The sequence below is a fragment of the Aythya fuligula genome, chromosome 5 (assembly GCF_009819795.1).
Source record: "Aythya fuligula isolate bAytFul2 chromosome 5, bAytFul2.pri, whole genome shotgun sequence".
Lineage (NCBI taxonomy): Eukaryota > Metazoa > Chordata > Aves > Anseriformes > Anatidae > Aythya > Aythya fuligula.
In genome coordinates, this window is record NC_045563.1 from 5904557 (window position 1) to 5925968 (window position 21412).

The following is a 21412-nucleotide window of genomic DNA, read 5'->3' on the forward strand; positions in this document are numbered from 1 at the left end:
CTTTGATTTATCAAGAACTTACAGCACCTGCAAGCCTGGCGGTGTCTTCAGCGCTCACAAGCACGTACGCTGTTACTCACAGCACTGATGGCATACTACTGGATGGAGTATCTGGTGCTGAGCTTCTGACAGCCCACCACGCCATTTTCCTGCTGTACCGTTTTAACCAGGTGTGCATCAGCTGTGCTGACATTCTTACCAAAACCTACCTGCTTTACGGATCGTGACCTTCATCACACAAGGTAAGCGTAAGACACCTTTACTGGGACTTTGATAAAGAATCTTTAGAACTGATCTAATTAAATTAATTTTCTAACAAATGTCAGTGCTTACTGGAGGATCTCTACCCTTCTGATCCAAACAAGATTTTTTTCTAGCCTTCGCAAAAAACATTAAGTCCTGGGGACTGCTTCAGTCCCATTTATGTTGCCATGAAGCAACGGGAATCAGTTTAATGGAGTGAAATGAACCTTCTGTTCTTCCAGAACTGCATGAGGAAAGACACTTGTCATTTGATCAGTCATCTTTTTTCTAGACAGTATTTCCATCTTTGTTAAATGTCATGGGGAAAATGTCGCTTTTGACTTAAGTGCTGCTACACTTGGTAAGTTTCAGTAATTTATAACTGGGTTGTTAGGGTTTTATTAGTGCTGAATGAGATATCACAAAGTAGGATTGTTTTTTTTACCTGCACAGTTTATGGGTAGAGGTGCATCAAAACATTACTGGGGCCTTTGTCAACAGCAGGAAGGTCACCAAGCTTGTAAACACCCACGGGTGACCACTACAGAGAGGTACTTTTAGCTAACAGTTGAACTGGATTTTAACTGGCTGGTTTAAGTTTTAAAACAGTGGTCATTGGTTGTCCACCGTTGTTGCAAGGTTTAGTGCAAAGCTGAGCACTACCCAGGACAGGTTACAAGCACACCATCGTGCTCTGGTCCTTCCTTCCTGCTTCTCTACACTGCCCACTTCTCAGACTTCACCCAACAACCAGCACACTGAGGTTTGTGGACTCTGAAGTGGTCCTCAGAAATGCATTTAAAAACCTAAAGATCAAGTGACAGAAGTTCAGGAATGTAGCCCCCCAAACACCTGATAACACACACCTTGCTCAGACCAACTGTACAGTAGTCTTGCGGCTGGTGGCAAAGATCAAATATCATCTTTTCCCAGACACTGCCTAATACACCCTTGACCCTTTATCACAAGCTTCTACTTGTTTGTTTTTTGTTTTGGTTTATTTTTCTGTTTGTTTGTTTTGCTCAAGGTCCAGTAGGCATGAACATGAGGGAAATGGGATCCTGTGGGTAAGTGATTTGTAGCCTGCTCACCAAGTATTTGTTAGTATTACAGCAGCAGAAAAACAAAATTTCTAGCCCCCGTCTCAATTTCTGTAAGCTTAAAATAATAAAAACCAGGTATGTTTAGAAAGTGATTTTTATTTCACCAAGTGCGTATACAGCTTGATAGATTTGTCAAGTTATATGACGACAAAGGTACAAGAGATTAAAAAAAAGGTTTTGCTTGCAGTCAGGCAATATGAAAAAAGTTTCTTTCTGCGTTAGCACAAGTACAGCAGGATTTTGCCCGTTTCTCCTTACTTTGTCTTTCTCGAGTAAGAGGCATCAGCATCCTGGAGTGAGAATTTATTCAGTCAGTATTTCCCCTCCCTGCCCTCTACTGCACTGGAGTCCTTCACCCAGTGTTACTTTGCTCTTAACTGCCTGCTGTCAGAGACTAGCTCAATGTGAAGGTAGGAAGTTGCACGTGTTCCATTTTCTGATTCTGGAGTGCTTTAACACGGTACAACAACAGCACAGTGAGGAGAACGCCAAGCGGCACTGTGAGAACAAACCATGCTTCACGGCTGTCTTCTGGGAGGTGAATGAGAGGGAAGAGACCTGACAGGCAGTGGTGCTGCCTGACGTACTTCAGGGAGGCGCTCAGATTACACGCCCGATATAAAAACTAGACAGACCTAGGGGAGAGCCTGTCAACAGTCTTAATTTCAACCTGCATTAAATAATTCAGGCCGCTGACTTACAGCTCAGCTCTGCATTAATGCTGAATTCTCAGCTCGTGGCCGGTGTGATAAAGATCAGAGGCAAGACCTTTGGCACTGCAAGATGTACTGGCTGCTGCGCTGCGCTGTGACGGCGCTGCAGCAATTCTAGACTACCAGGCGTGCAGCTACGGGGTCTAGCCTGGCATCAGCTGCTAGGAATGTGAGGAGGAGGAAAAGAAATGGATCCAAAACTGCAACCCCAACATTCCTGCAGCTAAAGAGGCTGTCAGCAGGGTAAAGAAACGCAAGTAAGGGGAGGAGATAAGAATAAACTTACCACGCCACTCTTGAAGTTTTGTATTCTCCTCTTGCCCATTCTGTTCATCAGCCACCACGCCCAAGTGGGCGCGTACTGCCAGAGGTAGCAGACGGCCAGGTAGGGGTGGTCGCTGATCCAGGCTTCCTTCAGGTCGTTGGCTGTGCTCACCAGCGTGAGCCGGACACAGCGGTCGGTCGGCATCTTGTGGGACTGGTCGCCGCTGTTCTCCAGTGACTGGAGGAGGCAGAGAGAGGGCAGGGAGTAAAATGGGGCTTCTGTTTGTGGGGGACGGGGGGAGGGGTGAGGAAGGGCCAGGCTTTGCACAGCAGACACAGTCAGAGTTTCTCCACAGTGCAAAAGTAGAATAAGTGTGAGAATGCTTACCACCTTCCTTTAACACACACGCTTCAATAAAGCACCTTTAAATTAGTGTCTCGACTGATGACTTAAAATTTAAAAATAAGACAACCTTCAAAATCTATTCTGCTTTGCACTGACTTACTTATACTTCAAATTAGATGTATCACCAAGTTACCCATTCTGCAGCAGCGGGCTCTGAGAAATGTGAACTTTCCTCTTCCCAGCTGTCTGCCCCATTATACTTTAGAAGTTACTCTGTAATCAAATGAGTACCTGAGGACGTGTCCCCCATTAACTTAATATTCCTGCCAGCTCTGCCCTATGCAGTTAGCTCAAGAGAAGAGCAAGAGGCTTTTTCAGTGGCAGTGATGTCTTGTGCATATGTAGCCCGTAGTGAAATAAGCCACAGCCCTGTGAATTGATGTGCATTTCACTCCAGCAATAACAGACTGCTCTGTCATCTGTTCTGCTATTTCCCAGAGCAAAAGCAATTATGGCCTAGATTCTGCCTTCCTCCTAGGCCTTTTGCCATGCTGAAATCTGAGGAATTTGTTTTTGCAAGATTTCCAGATTGCTGAAAAAGTACATCTTTGTGAAAGTATGCAGCTTCGCAAGACAACATTTCTTTCAGAACTCCATTGAACAATGGGAGACTTTTCCTCCCCTTTTACTGCTGGGTTCTTCTGAACCGCAGATCAATTGACTTTATGACAGATTATCAATACGTATCACAGTAATAATTTCTGCCAGCTCTTCTGTTAGACAGCCTTTACTAAAAACAACAACTGGAAGGTTTTGCTTTTCATCCTTGAACAACTACTAACAAGAAAAGAATGCAAGCCTCGCCTCAGTTGACTCCAGTGGCTCTGCCAACAACTGCACCAAAGTCAACCGAACAGAGGACATTGTGACTAGGGCAAACAAAAAGCTACCTGTGCAGACACGACGCTGTTCGGCGCTGTAGAGTTGTGTCTAGGAAATCTTGACCCTTCCCCCAGAATTGTGGCAGGGCAGCCATACGGTAAATTTTACTAGCTGGGGACTCTATATGTTGGAAGAGAGAAGGCATAACAACTCCCCAACTTCATTTGATATGGACTCGATATCACAAAGCACTACACAACAACACAGGGTTCTGCATTAATCAAAGCATTTCTTGGTGAGGAGATGAGGGTCGTGTTTGTGAGAGGGAGCAAAAGAAAAGGAAACCACAAAAGGATGGCTGTAGCAAAAAGTTGGATTTAGCACAATAGAATTCAGAGTCCTTACCTTTGCAAGATTCTCCGTAAAGACATTTTGTATAATCTTAGACTGTACAGGTCCTGGGCAGATGTTGATAATACTTATCTCAGGGTAGTCAGTCAGCTCAGTCCGAAGAGAATTAAAAAAGCCCTAGAAGAAAAGGCTGTAATGTGATCATCTGCTGCATTTCCCTATGTAGAAAGATATTGCTATTTACAGATTTTAATTCTATTTCTCTGCCATAAAGACAACAGTATTCTACTGAAAGCAATTCCTATTATTTTGACATTCAATGGGTAATTTACAATTTTGTCTGCAATTATGTCTATCAGGGAGGAATCTATCCCCAACTTCCCAAACACACAGTAATTTCTCTACACCGCAGCCAGCCTCTGCTGTTCCCACACCAAGGGCCAGCCCCTCTCAGAGCCCTGTGGGGCTCCTCACTGGGGGTGCAGCACATCGTTAGCTCCTGCTGCAAGTAGCTTGGACACAAGTGCTCAGCCCTGCTGAGCAAGAACTGCAATATTTATTTAAATAATTATTTTTTGCTGGTGAATTACTCTTTGTGGTGAGATGAAAGCTTTTAAAGTGTTTCCATTAGGTGGTGTATATATAAGAGAGAAAGAGGAAGAAGCTTTCATCATATCAAGTCAAAGGAGCAACCTGGTATTTTAAGGGGGTACTTCCGCACCACTGAATACATTTCCAGTGCTAAATTTGCATCCACATAGACAAAAAACTTATTTCAGCTCAAGGATATGCTAAGTTAAACTGCAATTACAAAAGCTGTAAGTATTTCTTTTCCTTAAACTACCAGGATACAAATTTTCTCAATGTCTAGCGATCCATGTATAGACAGCAGCTGTGACAGGGAACAAGACCAATTCAGGAATGCGCCACCTACCAAAGTTGCTGCTCAAGCACTACTGAGCTACGATTTAGCAAACAACATACCGTGCCTTATCTTCGATCTGGCTAGCAGCAGTTCCCTGTATTTATTCTAGCACATAATTTTGTGTCACAACAGAGACAGAAGGCCAGCGCAGGCTGATAAACTGCCGCTGCAGTACAGATTTATGATTTGGCTGGCCCAGAGCTCTTCACTAAATTGCAATAAAGGACTGTGATCAGTCAGCCCGCTCCTGCGATGACACGGAAGAGGACAACAGGGACAACCCAGTACAGCTAGGCAACGAGCTGCGTGCCTGTGCACACTTCCAACCAAGAAAGGACCGTGGGCTCTGACTTCCCAATTGCTGGTGGCTAATTTCAGCTTTCAGATCGCATGCAGGCTCTGCAGCGACAGTCTGTAAAAACACCGACCACGTCTTTAAACTTTTAAGTACCCAGGCCCATCTCTGGGCCTTGTCAGCTTAGGAACCCAATCCTGAAAGATTGGGAAAGGCTGAAATGACTTCTACTAGGACAAAAATGTACTTCAGAAATTGCCCTAGCAATCAGAGGCTGAACAAAGACAGTGGCAGCTGCTGCTCAGTGCAGTCCATGTGCCTATTAGACAAGTTCCTGATTAAGGAACATTTTGAAGATCACCATTTCCGACCCACTCCACATGCCACCAATTATATGAATTACAGCTAGATGAACAGTGTATGATCTCCACAAGCATCATAACACCAGGAGAGAAACTGCAACAGTCAGACGCAGCCTCCTGTGGACGCAACTCATGCTCTTGCAGCTCTCCTTGCAGAACTAAGTAAAGGGTAATTTCATTAGTGCAATGTTGTTATGAAGAATTCCAGTTGGCAGGACTCGAGGCATGCTTGTTTCAAGAACAAAGTTTAATTCTTAACAGAATTCCTTCCATCCTTCCCCCTCCGACTGCAGCATTAACTCTGTCAGCTGTGGTAGACTTCAAGGCTTGAATTTTAAAAACAACCACTAATAGATGAATTCGTGGCAGATGGGGACATACATTTAATAACCAGTGGCTAAAATACTGATCTGCAGTTCAAGAAGACCCTAGGTTGACACATGCTGGGAAGACAACAATAAAAGCATCGCTTTATGCTGTGCTATTTTTCCCCAACTTCTCTAGTCATTTCTTCTTGGTCATCATCAGAGATGGGCTACTCGGCTACCTGCAGAGGACGGCTGTTCTGACAGGCTTCCTTTATGTGGAGTGCACTGGTGAAGTCTGGTATCTCAAAAAAGCTTTAATATTTTGGGGGGGGTTCACGCCCACACCTAGCCCTAACTCTAGACTGGTAAGATGCTCTCAGACCGAGCCTGTATTTGCAATTTAGATTTCAAAATCTGTGTTGCAAATCACATTTTAACCCTTGGAATCAGTATTTACAGGATTACTGTAAAAGAAACAGGAAAGGTGTTCTGGAGCCTGGAGTGGTCATTGAGCAGAGGCAGAAGATAACAAAGGTATGAGCAGTTCAGTTAGCTTCTTTTTAACTAATCCTGACATTTTAGTGAACTGTTTCTTTTAAGCTTCTTCCACATTCTCAATCCTAACATGAAATTCAACATTCTGTGAATTTTTAAAGCAACACATGAATTCCTCTGCAACTAATTAGTGCTTATTCCAACAGCACCACAGCCAAGAGATAATTCAACTGAAAGAACGCTTTAAAATAAAGGAGCATAAATGGAGACCACACTTCTGCTCATTGCATCCTTCTAATTTAAATCTACTAGACCTAAATCAAAGGCTGGCTGGCTTCTAATGGGCAATTTCATCGCAGCCACCTAAATGAAGGGTAGCAGCTCTCTCCCTGTCATTAACTGAAAATGTTAGCAGAGACCTGCCACAGTCTTCTACATCTTCATTCTTTCAAGCATCTAATGGCTTTGCAGTGTCAGCCACTAGTTACATGTTTGTTGTTAGTCAAATTGTCAAAAAGATATCGATCCAATAGGTTTAGCAAAGTTATTTACTCTGCTCACGTGCTTAAAGCCAGCAGGGAGTAGGAACGTGCCAGTTTTTGTTTTTAAAATCATCCCTGAGCACAGCTGAAGTTTAGCTTACTGAGATCAAAACGTACATTAGCGGGAAGTCAAACAGTGGTGAAAGACAAATATGTCTAAATAAATTTGCTAGTTAAACAACTGATTCCGCAATGATAAAGGCAGTCTTTTTTTCCCTCCAGACACTTTTCTCAACTCTTATGTTTTTCTGCATGAGAGAAATGCCTTTCAAAAATCCTTCCAACCAATACTGAAAATTCTGTGTTACGCAGAAGATAATGTCTGCCTTCCTAAGGCACTAGGAGCTGCCAGTTCTTCACAGCACAGCAACATTCAAAACTGTTGGGAAGGTTCTTTCAGAGCTTCCTAGCTAGAACAGGAGGCCTCATTCCTCATTAGTCTGCTTTCCCAATCACTGTTCTCACTTTACTGTCCAAAGGATATCCAACAGTCTAAAACCCTCTCACCAGGGATTTTTCTTCCCTAACTGAATTAAGATGAGTCTTAAAGCATGAAAAAAAGGCAGTTGAGAGCTCTGTTCTTTTTTTTTTTCCACTTTTTTTTTTTTTTAATGTATTAGTCTCTATTTCATCTCTTTCTGCTTTGATTGGGTTATGTCCTGGACATATGGGCATATGGCTACTCAGTTCCTAAGCTCTGAGTCAAGGTCCCCTTGGGCTCACCTTTTGTTTTGCTAAAAACAAAGCGGATTCTGTAGCAAGGAATTTACAGGGCTGTTAGCTGAAGAAGCGCTTGAAGTTCAATTCAAGGATATTTTAGAGGCTGCAAAAAATAGAGACCAGAGGAAGAGCCCCCCTTCCCTAATTCTTTCAGTCCAGAATCATTCTCTAAGAGTTTCAGAACATTTCAGAGCAATTCTATATAACTTTCAGCACCTGGGAGAGTTATATATGCTGTGTGCAATTTCAGGTGAGACTTATTTCTGCACAGAATAAAGTCCTCTGCTACAGCAATAAAACTGATGCTGGTAGAGTACACAAGACTTAATAAAATTCAGAAATGTAACTTACCTGCAGAGCATGCTTGCTGGCACAGTACCCAGAGGCAAGAGGGGCTCCCATGATGCCCATCACGCTGCTCACAGTCACAATCTTTCCCCTTTTCCTTTCGATCATGTGTTTCAGGACGTGCTTTGTGAGAGAGATCGTGCCGAGGTAGTTAAGTTCCATTATCGCACTGTAGACGTCCAGGTTTGTGTCCATGAACAGGGAGCGTTGGGAACGTCCACCATTGTTGACCAAAACATCGATCTCGGGAAAGATACAGCGATAAATAAATATAGCACGTTTTCTTTAATATTTGCACTTCCTCAGGCAATTGTTAACTGACTATTCTCATCCCTCTAGTCTCGCCCACTAGCCTCCCCCTTTGAGTTGCAGGCTGGCTGACTTTCAGGGGAGACAACAACAAAGGAATGATGTTTGATGCCAAACAGTGCTAACTCCTAGCACAGGAACACTGGCAGCTGAAAACTAATTAGATTAAAGAACAGAAGGGACAAATCCAGTGCCAATAATTTCTCTGTGACACCAAAGTACCAGCAGACTAAAGGCCTAACTTGAAGCTTTGCCCATTGTGCACAGTGTTAGATCCGACTGCTGTTGTCTTAACTCTGGACCAGCAGTCGAAAAGACTACGCACCACACAAGGTAAGCAGCTGGGCCTCATGTCCAGTTTTGTCCCACATGGCTCTGAACCCAAATTACGTGCCTCACCAAAACTACAAACTAAAGGTTCTGACTTTCAGACACAGCTCCAAGCTCAGAATATACAACTGAGGATAGCTCCATTTGGAGCAGAATTTCAGTGATCAATCAAGCAAATGATCAATCAAATCAAGCAAGTTAATTTTTAATTCTTGGCCAGTTGATTAGTTGTTCCTTGCTACATCTCTGCAGAGCCCGCTGAAATACAGAAGTAAGCAATAGAAAGGATGAGAATTTAAGTACTTTTGTTACATTTGATACCAAAACTTGAGCAATATGTGAATTTAAGCATTGCTGAATTTACCGTATGATAAAATAAAAATGAAATACTGACCTAAATGCAGGGATAGGAGATAGAGAAGAAATTCAGCCCCAGAGGTGCACCTTACCTTGCCAAAATGCTTAATAACGCTGTTGGTTGCAGCTTCATGAGAGCTTCTATCAGTCAAGTCCAGACGCAGAACAAGGATGTCTTTTTCGGTCAAGTTGCTGATCTCTAAAGACAGCCATAAAGCGAATGGGAACCAGTAAGATCACTAATACAACAATTGTGGAAGTGGGTTTTTAAACCCCACATTTTCACTAAAAAGACACCAAGAAGTGATAACATTAAGTTGGAACTAAAATGCTTTGTTTTCATTTTAATTTCCACATAGAATCCATTTTTAATCTGTTCCTACCATTTTTTTCCTCATTATTACCTTTGGCTTTTAATGAGCTTGACTTTATTAAACAGGCTTGGGTATCACAACACAGACAATTCAATTCTCCAAATAAATTGCAGTAGTTGGGATTGTTACAGGATTACTTGATCCTGAAACTTTTCACTGAGCCATTCTGAAGCTCAGCTTATTGACAGCCTTGACATTTTCCTCGTAGGTAAATTATTAAAGCGTGCTTATTCCTGACAATAGGAACAGCAGAGATTAGACCAAAACCACAACACGTATACATGAGTAGTTACAAGCTTTAGGGCTAAGTTTAGAGAATATGGTTCATTGTAGGGGGTAGAAGAAGGATGATCCTCGTGGGTCTCTTCCAACCTGGGATATTCTGCAAGAAGGTTTTTGTTTAACGAAGACCTTTCAACACATCCACCTCCTGCAATAAAAGGCAGCTGTCATCAAGTTCAAGCCTTCATGCTGAGTGTTTTCACCACTGACTCTCTGGAACATCTGACCTTTCCCACAGAAAGCGTTTCTTGAGCAGTGATTTGCTACCCCTGGAGTCTGGGGGCAGATGACTCACAAAAATAATACCTTCAATGTTAATCTTTCCATTTTTTAAACCAAAGCTATTTTTTTTCTTAATATCTGCATACTAGGTTGATGGTGCTATTTTTTGTTTTTAAATCGATTCCTAGCCACAGTTAAGTACATCTGCTCCCCTTTGACCAGCTGTGCTCTTTAGAGAGCGCACCTAAAGCTCTTATTTTTTCATTACCACGTCTTGCACACACAGGTACCGTTGAACCTTGTCTCTACAGTGATGTACAGATAAGGTTACTGAAATCCACAAGTTGCCTCTGCTCAAAGGTCGCTTGTATTTAGGTAACTGGATACAATAAAGCCATGTTTGGTTTAAAACTACCATATTTCCATGCACTGCTGCTTCCAGTGCTCCCTCCTCCTCCCCCCTACCTTTTCCTCTATTTCCCTCAGACCATTACAGACAGCAGGAAAATCTTTGTAGGTTAAACTACAGCTATACAGCACGCTCCCAGCCCTGAGGAGAAGGGCCTGGGGGTGGTGGTGGATGAGAAGCTCGACATGAGCTGGCAATGTGTGCTGAAAGCCACCAGTGCCCTGGGCTGCACCAGCAGCAGCGTGGGCAGCAGGTTGAGGCCCAGGCTGCCCCGAGGAGCTGCAGCTGCCCCATCCCTGGCAGTGCCCAAGGCCAGGCTGGATGGGGCTGGGGGCAGCCTGGGCTGGGGCTGGGATTCGATGGGCTGTGAGGTCCCTGCCAACCCAAACCAGCCTGGGATTCTGTGATTTCTATCAGCCTCCTCCAGTCACTTTTTTCTAGGGTGAGGAATCCTTGCTGTAGTCATTCCTCAAACAGCTTTCATAAAACTTCACACATTCTTGTTACCCTTGTTCTAGGCTTCCTTTGCTGTCCACTCAAGAAAAGCAAAGAAAACCATGTTCCCAAGTGGGAGACCTTGGGTTCGGGTTCACCATTTTACACAAATGCTACCAGATGTTGCTCACATCCTATGCTGACGTGTCTCCAGCTGCTGGCAAAACAAACTGCACGTGGGCATCAGCTTCCAGATGCAATATCTGAAAGTGAGCGCTCAGCCTGCCCAGAACAACAGCCACTTTCACACAGCTGTGAGTGCACATTCCTGATACGCTGTATTTTCTGGAAACCCTTTAAAGTCTCCTTACACAGCAGCTCGCTGCTACATCTGGGCAGGATCAAACTGCCCAACCACCAAGTAGCAGGTCTTCCGACTAACATTTTTTCCTATGGTTCATTAAGTTTTGTTATTTTTAATCTACAAAATTATTACAGTCACCCAAAGCCAACTAGTTGTTTTTTTGAGTATATTTTTGCAAGACAGCCGTAAAAGTAAGCTGACTTAAAACAGCATTTTCTTATGACATCAGATATACACGAGATAGTTGTGCTTGCTTGTGACAGTAATGTGTAAGTCATCTAGTTATGTTGCTGCTGTGTACAACGCCTTCCACAGTCAAGTTAAAGCTTACTAGCTCCAATTATGCCATACAATTCAGCTAACTTCAAGTTGATGTTACGTGCAGCAGCTCAATCTTGACCCGTCCCACACTGCTCAAGCCTTACAGAACACTCCTGAACTCAGTTGCAAAAGGGAAACACACAGGAGGTGTGAGCAGGGACAAGGGACAAGCCATCCAGTTTATGGGGTTTATGGGGCAAGGTTTTGGTAGCAGGGGGGTGCAGGGGTGACCTCTGTGAGCAGAGTCCAGCAGCTGCCCTGTGTCAGAGCAGGGCCAGCTCCAGCCGGCTCCAGGGGACCCGCTGCTGGCCAGAGCAGTGCTGTGTTCAGTTCTTGCTGCTCTTGCCTATTACTAATAGGTAACAAATTACACTAATCTCCTTCACACTGAGTTGATTTTGCCCGTGACAGTAATCGTTGAGTGACTTCCCCATCCTTATCTCAACTCACAAGCTTTTTTTTGTCCATCACATTTCATCCTTTTGAGGAGGGGGAGTGAGAGAGCAGTGTGGTGGAGCTCAGCTCCCCACTAGGGTGAAACCACCACACCCAGCAAGCGCTCGGACACGTGCCCAGGTGTGCAGGGAAGGAATCAGGAAGGCTGAAACTCAGAAGTCTAAGCTGTTGAGGAATGCGAAGGGCAAGGACAGCTCCTACAGGTACAGCAGCAACAAAAGGAAGACCGAAAAACAGAGTGAGCTCACCGCTGAGTAGGGATGGCAATGAAGTGACACAGAAAAACATGACTTGCTCATTGCCTTCTCTGCCTACACCTTCACTGGCAGGATCTCTCAGGTCTCCTACAGCCCTGAGAATAGACTCTGGGAAAAAGAAATGCTACAGACATCAGAGAAAGACCAAAGTAGGTACAAACTGGACATCCAAACAGGGCAATATATGCATCCAGGGATTATGAGAGCTGACCAATATCACTGCAATGCTACTGATCTTTGGAGGAGATCACCAGAAACTGAAAAAAGCAAATGTCACACAGCCTAAGCTCAGTCCTTGGGAAAACGATGGGACAATTCCTCCTGAAAGCGATTTCCAAGCATATGAAGGAGAAGAAAGTGACTCTACCAGCCAACATAGATGTACTGCGGACATGCATGGCCTGACCAACTTAACTGCCTTCTGCACTGACACAACTGGCTCTGTGGCCAAGGGCAGAGCAGCAGATGCTGTGTATCTTGACTGTAGCTTTCTGTGTTGTCCTCCACAGCAACCTCACAGCTACGCTGGGGAAATGTGAGGGGTCTAGGTGAGTGGATTACAGTGTAAGTGAAAACCAAGCTGGATCAACCAACCCCTCAAAGTCCAACAGGTGACGAGTTAACTCCAAGTGGTAGCCCTCCATGGACAGTATCTTTTAGCATCTTCATTAATGACCCAGATGATGGGATAAAACACCTGGTTTTCAGCACATTTTCAGGTAACATCAAGTTCAAAGGAGCAGTTGCTGTGCTGGAGGGTAGGGCTGCCATTCAGAGGCATCTTAACCAGCTGTAATAATGGTCCGATAAACCTCATTAAGCTCAAAGTCAAAAGAAAAATTTTGCAGCTGGTATAGAACAGCATTATGCAGTACTGCAAACCAGTGCCCAAAAAGCGAGGTATCAGGTCTCCACACAAGGCCTGAGGTCCTGATGAAAAGCCTGCTGATTTATATTCCATGTGCAGCTATGAGCTCCTGCAATTATAAGTGCTACTGGGCTGCAACAGCAAGAGAAGATTGAGGGAAGAGGCTGTTAAGTGCCTCTACATGGCACTCTAAGACTGCAGTTGGAGTACGGTGTCCAATTTGGGACTCTCATTAACGACAAATACCATCAATCTGCAGCACAGAGCCACCACGAATGCTAGAGGAGCTAGCACACCTTATAATTAAGGAAAGGGGTGGAAGGCTGAGTTTAGAGAGAGAAGTAAGAGGGCAAGGGAGCCAATTACTGTCTTCCACTACTTAAAGGCTGGCTATTGAAAATACAGAGTACCTATACTGCTGAAGAGTTTCCAATATTCCTACTAATCTAACCCATAACTAAAAAAGTTCAGTAGCATATTTCTCCAAAACACATGGCTACATAAGACTAGTACATAGCACAGCCATGATATTCACACAGTTATTTCAAATTGGCAGAAATTATTTTAGTCAAATCTGTGCTCTCGGTTCATATCAACTGAACTAAGTTTTCTGAATATTCTCTAGCACCTTGCTCTTATACAAACGTTGCCTGAAAATGGACATCCAGATTGCAGCTCCTGCCAGCATATCCAGTGCCATCAGTGTCATAATGACAACAAACGGCCACAGACGTAAGTGCAGTTGTGTGCTTTTAGTGACCACTAAACACTGCATCATATCATTTGACTTTTGCCATAATTACCGTCTAACCACACCATCTGACAGCCCTGCTTTCTTTTTGAAGGCATCTATTTAAGTACCAGCTTTTTTGAAGCGTCAGGAAATGGAAATAAGGAGCAGTGCATTTTTGAAACCTCCTTGTCAGATTTTCCGAGTAACCTGCTGCAACTTTGAGATTTCAAGGAATTTTTGTGCTAAGCCAAATGAACATTTCAACATTCACTAGCAAGCGTTCCAAGTACGCTGCAGACATTGATCAACATTACTAGGAACAAACTGTCAGTGTGATAATATAGTCACTAAACAATATGGAGGGCAAATAGGCAGAAAGAGATATGTTAATCACGTTCAACACTTCTATTTATCGACATTAATTTATTGCCTATCCCTCCCACAGCCTGCCAGAAAACCGATGAAAAAAGATAAAGAAGAGGAATGAAGTTACACTACTGACGCAGCAGGCATATGAAAGATAACTGGCACAGTTAAACACCCTGCATCATACATGTTCCTCTCGATCTACAGGAGATCCTCTTCTCTGCACTTACTCAGAACAGCTTTTCCTGAACATTTCTATTCATTCCTTTTCCAAAGGAAACTCCTTGACAGTTGTCAATCTGACTGTAGAAGGCACAAACCCAAAGGAAGAAGACTTCTCAGTAGCATGCAGCCACATTGTTTGCTTCTGAAAAGGATGACACCCCTCAATTTCTTACCTCCCTCCCCCACTATATGTTTTCTGTAACTTATAAAACCAGCTGCAGTTGATAATAAGGGTAACACCAGCTTATAAGGGCTCTCATACCACAAACCTATACAAAGCCTTCTCTCAAGAAAACAAAGTATTGGCTTCAAATATACAGTGAAATTATGTATAAAGTTCACTTTCATCATGAATTTTATTTCTGTGCTTTGTGGGTGAGTATTTCTGTGGCAACCCCGCCACAGCAAGAGTGGAGCTGCTCACGTGAAGCAGTAACTTATACTTACGAAGGCATTTCTTTTTCACTCTTTCCAGTTCATCTTCTCTTCTTGCTGAGATGGCAAGGAAAGCTCCTATCTTTGACAGCTGGTAAGCCAACTCTTCTCCAATTCCACTCGAAGCTCCTGTCACCCAGACAACCTTGCCACGTAGTTCAATTTCTGTCAGGAGAATCAAGACAGCAGTTCACACATTGCCAATACTAGAATAAACATTTAAGTCCCTGCAGAGGTAAACTCTGATACTGTTAAGACATATGCTCCACTATATTGGCTGTTACAAAATCCTGACTTCTTTATTTTTTGGTCATGTGCAGTTGTGAAATCGTTCCATGCTGTTCTGCTACTTGAACTTTGTTCCACGGCTAATCTGAATAAACACGAATTATCTACCTGATGGAAGAAATTGGATTGCGTTTCTGCAACTCGTCCATGCAGAGCGTATCCACTGACCTCATCAAAAAGAGCTTCAGAGGAAAATGGAGAAGAGAATTCTTGGAAACAGCAGGTAAACGGTTACTGTACGGCAAATCCAAACAAAAACCTAAGCCAACCTTTCCCAATAGATGTTCTACCTCAAAAACGGTCCTAAGTAATTGCTGACAGAAGAAAATTCTCTGATCACAGGTGGCTTATCAGAACAAATGGAATGAGTGTTCATCCGCTTCGCTTTGGATCTGATGCAGGTTAATTCTTGCATTGGCCAGAATACAGTACAGCGAGTTCCCAGGGCGTCAGCTCATCTATGAATTTCTTGCGTGCTCGCAGTTCCTGCCCAGGCATGCTTTTTAAACCTCTAGTAAAAACCGTGGTATCCTGCTCCTTCACTCCTCTGCTTGGGGCCTGTTCCCCCTGGTTTGCAGGCATTCCCCCCTCCTGACCCTATGAAACACCTAGAACCTGGGAAAAGGTTTAGATTTCCAGACGTACATCCAAAGTCATCAAAACAAAATAGATGGATGAAAGTCACCCATTTAATTCTGGAACACGATTTAAGGACGAGTTACCACTAATATCAGAGCACTTTCCAGAACGTATTACTGACTAAAACTTGCATGTCTTCTTCATCATCAGTCCCAGTAAAAAATCTGGGACTGATCAGCTGCTGAGAAGGGCTTTTTCTTCTATTTAACACATTTGTACACAGCACTCCAACTATTTCTAACCAACCAAGAAAGATTTCACATTATAATTCAAATAGCCAAGGCAAATTCAGCTCCTGGGATTTAAAGCCTGTTCTATTCTGGAAAAGGCCAGAATAGCATTTGTCAGCTCACTGAAACTTACCCATTCATTTGGTTTAGCAAAAATACCTCTTTACTAAAGCCAGTAGCAGTGACAACTTTTACCTCCTGCTTCAGGATCAGTTCCTGGTTCTCTCTCTACTACTCTGTTTCAAATTTCTACTTTTGAGTCTTAATGATAAATCCAATGAAGAGATGAGCACCAAAATCTTGTTTGCCTTCCTCCTTGCTGAAGACTTCAAGACTGACTATCAGAGCTCAACTTGAATTTGTAGGACTGGCACCAGGTATTATTATTATCATTATTATTTTCTTTATGTTTTGTTTTAGAAAGCTAACTTTTTTAGCCAAAGAAAAAACCTTCCTAAAACCAAACAAAGTTGTAGGAATAACTGTTTTTTTTAATAACTATATCAGAAAGCTGCTGTCACTAAGGCTTATTCACACTCTTTTCCAAGTGTTTTATTTCAACACATTCACAAATCATTGAACTAACTACAAGGAACATGGAGTTTACCTCTCAGATTAATTTGTTATTTTTTTGGCAGTTTGTTTCCTCTTGAAACACAGTTTGTTTCCTGTCAAAACAAACAGTACTTGAACAGAAGCACACATGGATATGCCTTCATCCCTGCTTACCGCACTCATCTCCTCTTGCTACTGAAAACAAATGCACCTCCTCCCACCACACAGTTTCCCTGTTCTCAACCTGCCTTGAGCAGGTTCACTGTAGTTATTCAGGATCTTGTTCTGTGGACAGAATAATTAACTGAGATGAGGAAGGTTTTTCACTGATTTCTCAGTGCTGATAGTTACCCTACACTGATCTACTGGAAATTAGTACAGTGCAAAACCTAGCTGAAATGTTGTTGTAGAACAATTATCAAGCAACTAGCTTGTTCTAGAATGAATGTCCTGTTGTAACTGGAAATAAGTTTAAAAATTAACTGTGCCAAATTGAAAAATAAAAGATTATACTTTTACTAACCATTAACTACTGTGTTAAAAGACATAGCAAATGAGAGGTTGCACAGAGTACTACTGCAATATTCCAAGTGCTTCTGTAGTTCAGCTCTGTTCGGATTTATTTTTTTTCTCCATCATTTTGTAACTCCCACAGCACAAGGTTACCACTTCATTTCATTCATGAAAATATTTGGAGTGGGGAAGTCTAAATCAGAACATTTTCCCCAGACCCATGAAGAATCACACTATTATTCTTAGCTTAAAGAGTCAGTTTTCATATATTCATATGTAAAAGGATCCTACTAAGCTCGGTAATACCACAGTGTCTGTGAAAAGCGCACCACTTAGAGTGACTGCTCATCAGCTAATGAAATACAACACATAAGGGAAGTCACCCAGCACCCCATAACCCTTGTCTCCTGATCTCACAAATACTTAGATCATGGGAAATAATCCAGCACCTGCCAATGATGAAATCCAGATGCTTCCCTATAGAAGTGAATCACTGAATTGAACTCGTCTTACCTATGCGAAGGCTGTGCTTTATAATTATAGTTTTCAAGATAAAGAAACAGATAAGAGTCTGCTTTCTGGTAAGTACTTTTATCTGCAAAAATTTCCAACACCCATACTAATGTTGTGGAAGCTGTAACAAAACATAATGACAGCAAGAGTGACAGCTCTATCAACAGCTTTGATTAACATTCAAGTTTTCTCCACCTGACCCATGTGCTACTCACCTGGAGATGTCTGCAGACATGCTATGCTGCCTGCACAATGTGGGGAGGAGGACGAGCAGGAACATATTTGAAGAAAGATCTTTTCTAGTGTTTGTCCCTTTTGTTTTCCTCGCTGAGCAGATAGGTTCAGCACTGTTACACCACTATCACATACGTGCAAGGCAGAACTATTGGCAAAATGCTACTTAAATGTTCCCATTTCAGCTGCATATTTCAGTTAGTTACAAGCACTGAGGCCCAGGGTGGGGGGAAAACGCAGTTCACCACTTTGCAGAGCAAAGAAACATTGACAAAATTCTCACTGATCCTCCTTATAGCACATATTGAAACAGCTAAAACTACATTGCCCTGTACGTGGGAATTTTCAGAGACTAAATTAAAGGTTTCCAAGCTTCCAATGAGATTGAAAGGTACTTTCAAATAATGCTATGTCCACCTGAGAGCTCCTAAGTGTCCACATGCATTGCACACAGATACCTCAAGACAAAGCTTCAGTTCCGTATATATTTATCAAGATTTATCCTGTTTCTCTGCCCTGAGTCTTTCCATGATATTTGCAAAGTCAACACACACAGGTATTTTTCGTACTTTTCTTATAGTGAGGGAACTGCCTGATGGACTTGCTGTAAGACTCACCCTGCGTATAGTTACAGAGTGGTTGCATATTTAAATTTAGTATTCTTAGAGCTGGATTACTTGTGCACACTTTCCTGTTCTCCAGCACACAGACTGGCACTTTCGCAGCAAGTTTCTACTGAAAACAGAAGTCAGACTGATCTCAAAGTCTGTGCCACGCTCCCAACCCAACTCCACAGTGGGATGATCCCCACCTTCTCCTACTTCTGTCCAACCTGCAGTGGTCTCCATCCTCACCCTTGGTTTGCTGCAGGCCCACTAGGCTAGAACTAAAAAAAAAAAAAACATCCCAAATTCCTGTTTCAAATGGCTTTCTTGACAAACTCTTCACAGAACTTGCCCTGTTCTTCTCTCAGCACCTTCCCAATGCCAACCTGTACCTGCAGCATCATTCCCTACTGCATCCTTGTGTCAAGCCCAAACCCTTACTCCTCAGTTCCCCTCCAACACAACAACCCTCCTTCATCCAAGACAGTCCTATCTCCCCATCTCAACCCATCACCCAATTTCATTTCACACGCAAGACAACTCATAGTGTTCCCTATCCCATCTTTTCCCAGATCAGCTTCTCCACCCAGCTGTTCAGACACAAGAAGATGGTTCTGCATGGTCACTGCTCCATTTTCACCTCAACCACCCAAACCCAGCTTTCCAACAACATCCCAAGTTGCAGCGGCTGGCTAAGCTGAGGCGGGATATTCAGAAATGCACGACTCTTCAAATCAAAGCCTCTTTTATGCAAGTAAAACTGAGGATTTTTACAGATCTTTGGTTGTCTAAAAGGAAGCAGAACTGCAGACAGATTAGAAAGGTCAACACATGCAAGAGCTGTAAATCCCTGGCTGAAGGCGTTTTATTGAATCTTTGTAACCACAAGTGTGGAAAGCAACACCTTACAGAAAAGTGAGGAAAATCCACAGACAGCAATCATGTGGTGCTGCTCCCTCACACCTTTTGGGGCAAAAACCTCTGAAGAGGAAACCCATTTAATCCAAGCATTAATATTCATGTTTATTATCCTGTAAACAGTTTCAGCACTACTGTGAAACTGAGATCTGCTTTAAGATGCAAGAAGGAACAGAAACTAAAGAGACTAGAAGAGTTTTTGTTGTTGTTTTTCTTTCTTCCAGAAAAACTGAAAGTTTCTCCCTCTGACCCACACTATCCATCCCTCACCTGCAGGTTTTCCCAGGATCCTGAGAGGTTTGAGCAGCACCTGAAGGAGGAACATGCATCGCCTGCACACACTAGCATGGGGTGCCATGAAGAATCCCTTCCATGGTGGTCAGAAATCGAGGAACTAACTCATCCCTGCCTCATATTAAGCACTCCCTTTTTTTATTGTCCCCCCTTCTGTGCGTCTCCCAGCACACCACAGCCTCCTGGAGCAACAACACACCCGACAGCCTCGCTTATCCCACAGGCTGATGCCAGAACCAGACATCAGAGCAGAAACAATGCCAAACAACATTTTTGGAGCTGAGCGAGCCCTGCAAAGTTGCTTTTAGGCTACTTTATTCAACGCGTCTCTTCGCTGCTACCTTACAGCGAGCTGCAGCTGCGCATGCGATCGCCACACCTTGCTGAGGGCTGAAAACACTGCTTTTAGGGTTATTCTTCAGCGAGCCCCGGGGGCAGCTGTGGTCGGATCGGCCGAGCTGAGGCGCCTCCAGCCCGGCTGCCTCGGTCCCCCCTCGTCCCCACACGCCGCCATCCCCGCGCCCCCTCACGGAGCGCCTCAAGCGCCGCCACCCCTCGGCGCCCCGCAGCCTCCCTCAGGGGTGGCGGCCGCTCCGGGCGGGCAGCCTCTCCCTTGGGGCCGTTTTTACCTGGCTTCTTCCCCCTCCACTCGGCCCACAGCACCGTGAGGTCGCCATCGGCCCGCAGCCAGCGGACCAGCTGCGCCAGCAGGGCCAGGAGGGCTCCGCCCGCCAGCAGCTGGCACAGCGCGCAGCCCCACGACATGGCTGACACCTCCCCTCCGCCTTCCTTCCCCTTCTCTTCCTGCTGCGCCCCTTATGAGGGCCCCCGCCGCCTCCTCCTCCTCCTCCTCCTCCCCGCCTTCCCGCCCGCCACCGTCCCTTGTCCCCCGTCACGGTGTGGTAACGCGGGTTGGCGCAGTCAAGGCTGCGGCGATAAGGGCTGGGTTTGTAGGGCAGGGGCCGTGCGTGTGGCAGGGGCTGAAGGTTGCTTTCTGGGAGCGGGGGAATCTTTTTTCCCAACTTGACGTGCCCCCGCGGGGAGCGGAGGGCTGGATGGCTTCGGGTTTGGAAAAGGTGCTGGATGCCGCACGTCCTCAGGCTGCCCCGGCACAGGCAGCGGTTTGGGGTTGGTGCCTGGAGAGCAAAACCCAGTGCCCAGCACGAGGAGAGCCTCAGGGGGACACCTATGAATCCCTTTCCCCTCGGGGGGACACCTACGAACCCTCTTCTCAGGCTCACCGGTGGCTCTCAGTGCCCTTCTGCAGCTGGAAGCGCAGCACTGAGGTCTTCCCTACCTAGGTCTGTTCAGCAATCCTCCTCTTAGCCGAGCCTCCCCCCTGTGCTGACAGGAGGCAAACGCTTTGCCCAACACTTCAAACCTTGGTTTTAGACACTGGGCTCTGAATCGAGTCGTGTGGGACAGCCACAAGTGCCAGAAACTGGCATTTCAGAACAGTACCTCACCCTCACCTGCTGCTCTTCACCATAGATTTGCTAGTGCATAAGTGCAGAGCTTGTAACTCGTGTAACCTTTGTGCTTCAAAATCTTGCAGCAGCAGCAGGCAGATATAAAAGGAGAACCCATAGTAACTCAGGGAACTTTGCTATATAAAGACAGTTGTGTGTCATGATGACAGCTCTGTTTTGTATTTCTGCTTTCTCATCTGTTACTGAACTATTTATTCTGTGTTAGCGCAACACATAGCATAATGGAACCTTAATGCCACATGAAACAAATAACTAACAAGTAATTAATTAAAGAAATAACTAACAAGTAATATATATATATTGTTTCCTTCTCTGTGGAAAATCAGGACATGAACAAATTTGCTCATTGCAAAATTCATCTGTCTACACTTGCCAGATCTTTATATTCTCTGGTAAAAATACTCTGGACTTTTTTCTCCTTGTGGTAAGTGCAGGTGATACACAAGGGATTGCGAAGCTTTGTGTCACAGCATACTGGAATGGGAAGTATAAA

At 44.1% G+C, this 21412-nt stretch overlaps 1 protein-coding gene across 1 annotated transcript; it reads right to left on the reverse strand.

Annotated features, from left to right (window-relative positions):
- Nucleotides 1-1422: 1422 nt before the first annotated feature.
- DHRS7 (dehydrogenase/reductase 7) lies at nucleotides 1423-20218 on the reverse strand. Its single transcript, XM_032189228.1, has 7 exons — nucleotides 20059-20218; nucleotides 14653-14805; nucleotides 8986-9092; nucleotides 7901-8140; nucleotides 3957-4079; nucleotides 2346-2561; nucleotides 1423-1636 (listed from the first exon to the last, which is right to left on the reverse strand). The coding sequence occupies exons 1-7, from the start codon at nucleotides 20192-20194 to the stop codon at nucleotides 1601-1603; spliced, it is 1011 nt and encodes a 336-aa protein (XP_032045119.1). The 5' UTR covers nucleotides 20195-20218; the 3' UTR covers nucleotides 1423-1600.
- Between the last annotated feature and the right edge of the window lie 1194 nt (nucleotides 20219-21412).

Bases quoted from the DNA above. Each gene is read 5' to 3' on its own strand.
- DHRS7 (XM_032189228.1), bottom strand. From the start codon at position 20,194: ATGTCGTGGGGCTGCGCGCTGTGCCAGCTGCTGGCGGGCGGAGCCCTC. The intron at 4,080-7,900 runs GTAAGTTACATT...CTTTTCTTCTAG, and splicing joins CCAGCAAGCATGCTCTGCAG to GGCTTTTTTAATTCTCTTCG. The intron at 1,637-2,345 runs GTAAGTTTATTC...TTCTCACTCCAG, and splicing joins AAAACTTCAAGAGTGGCGTG to GATGCTGATGCCTCTTACTC.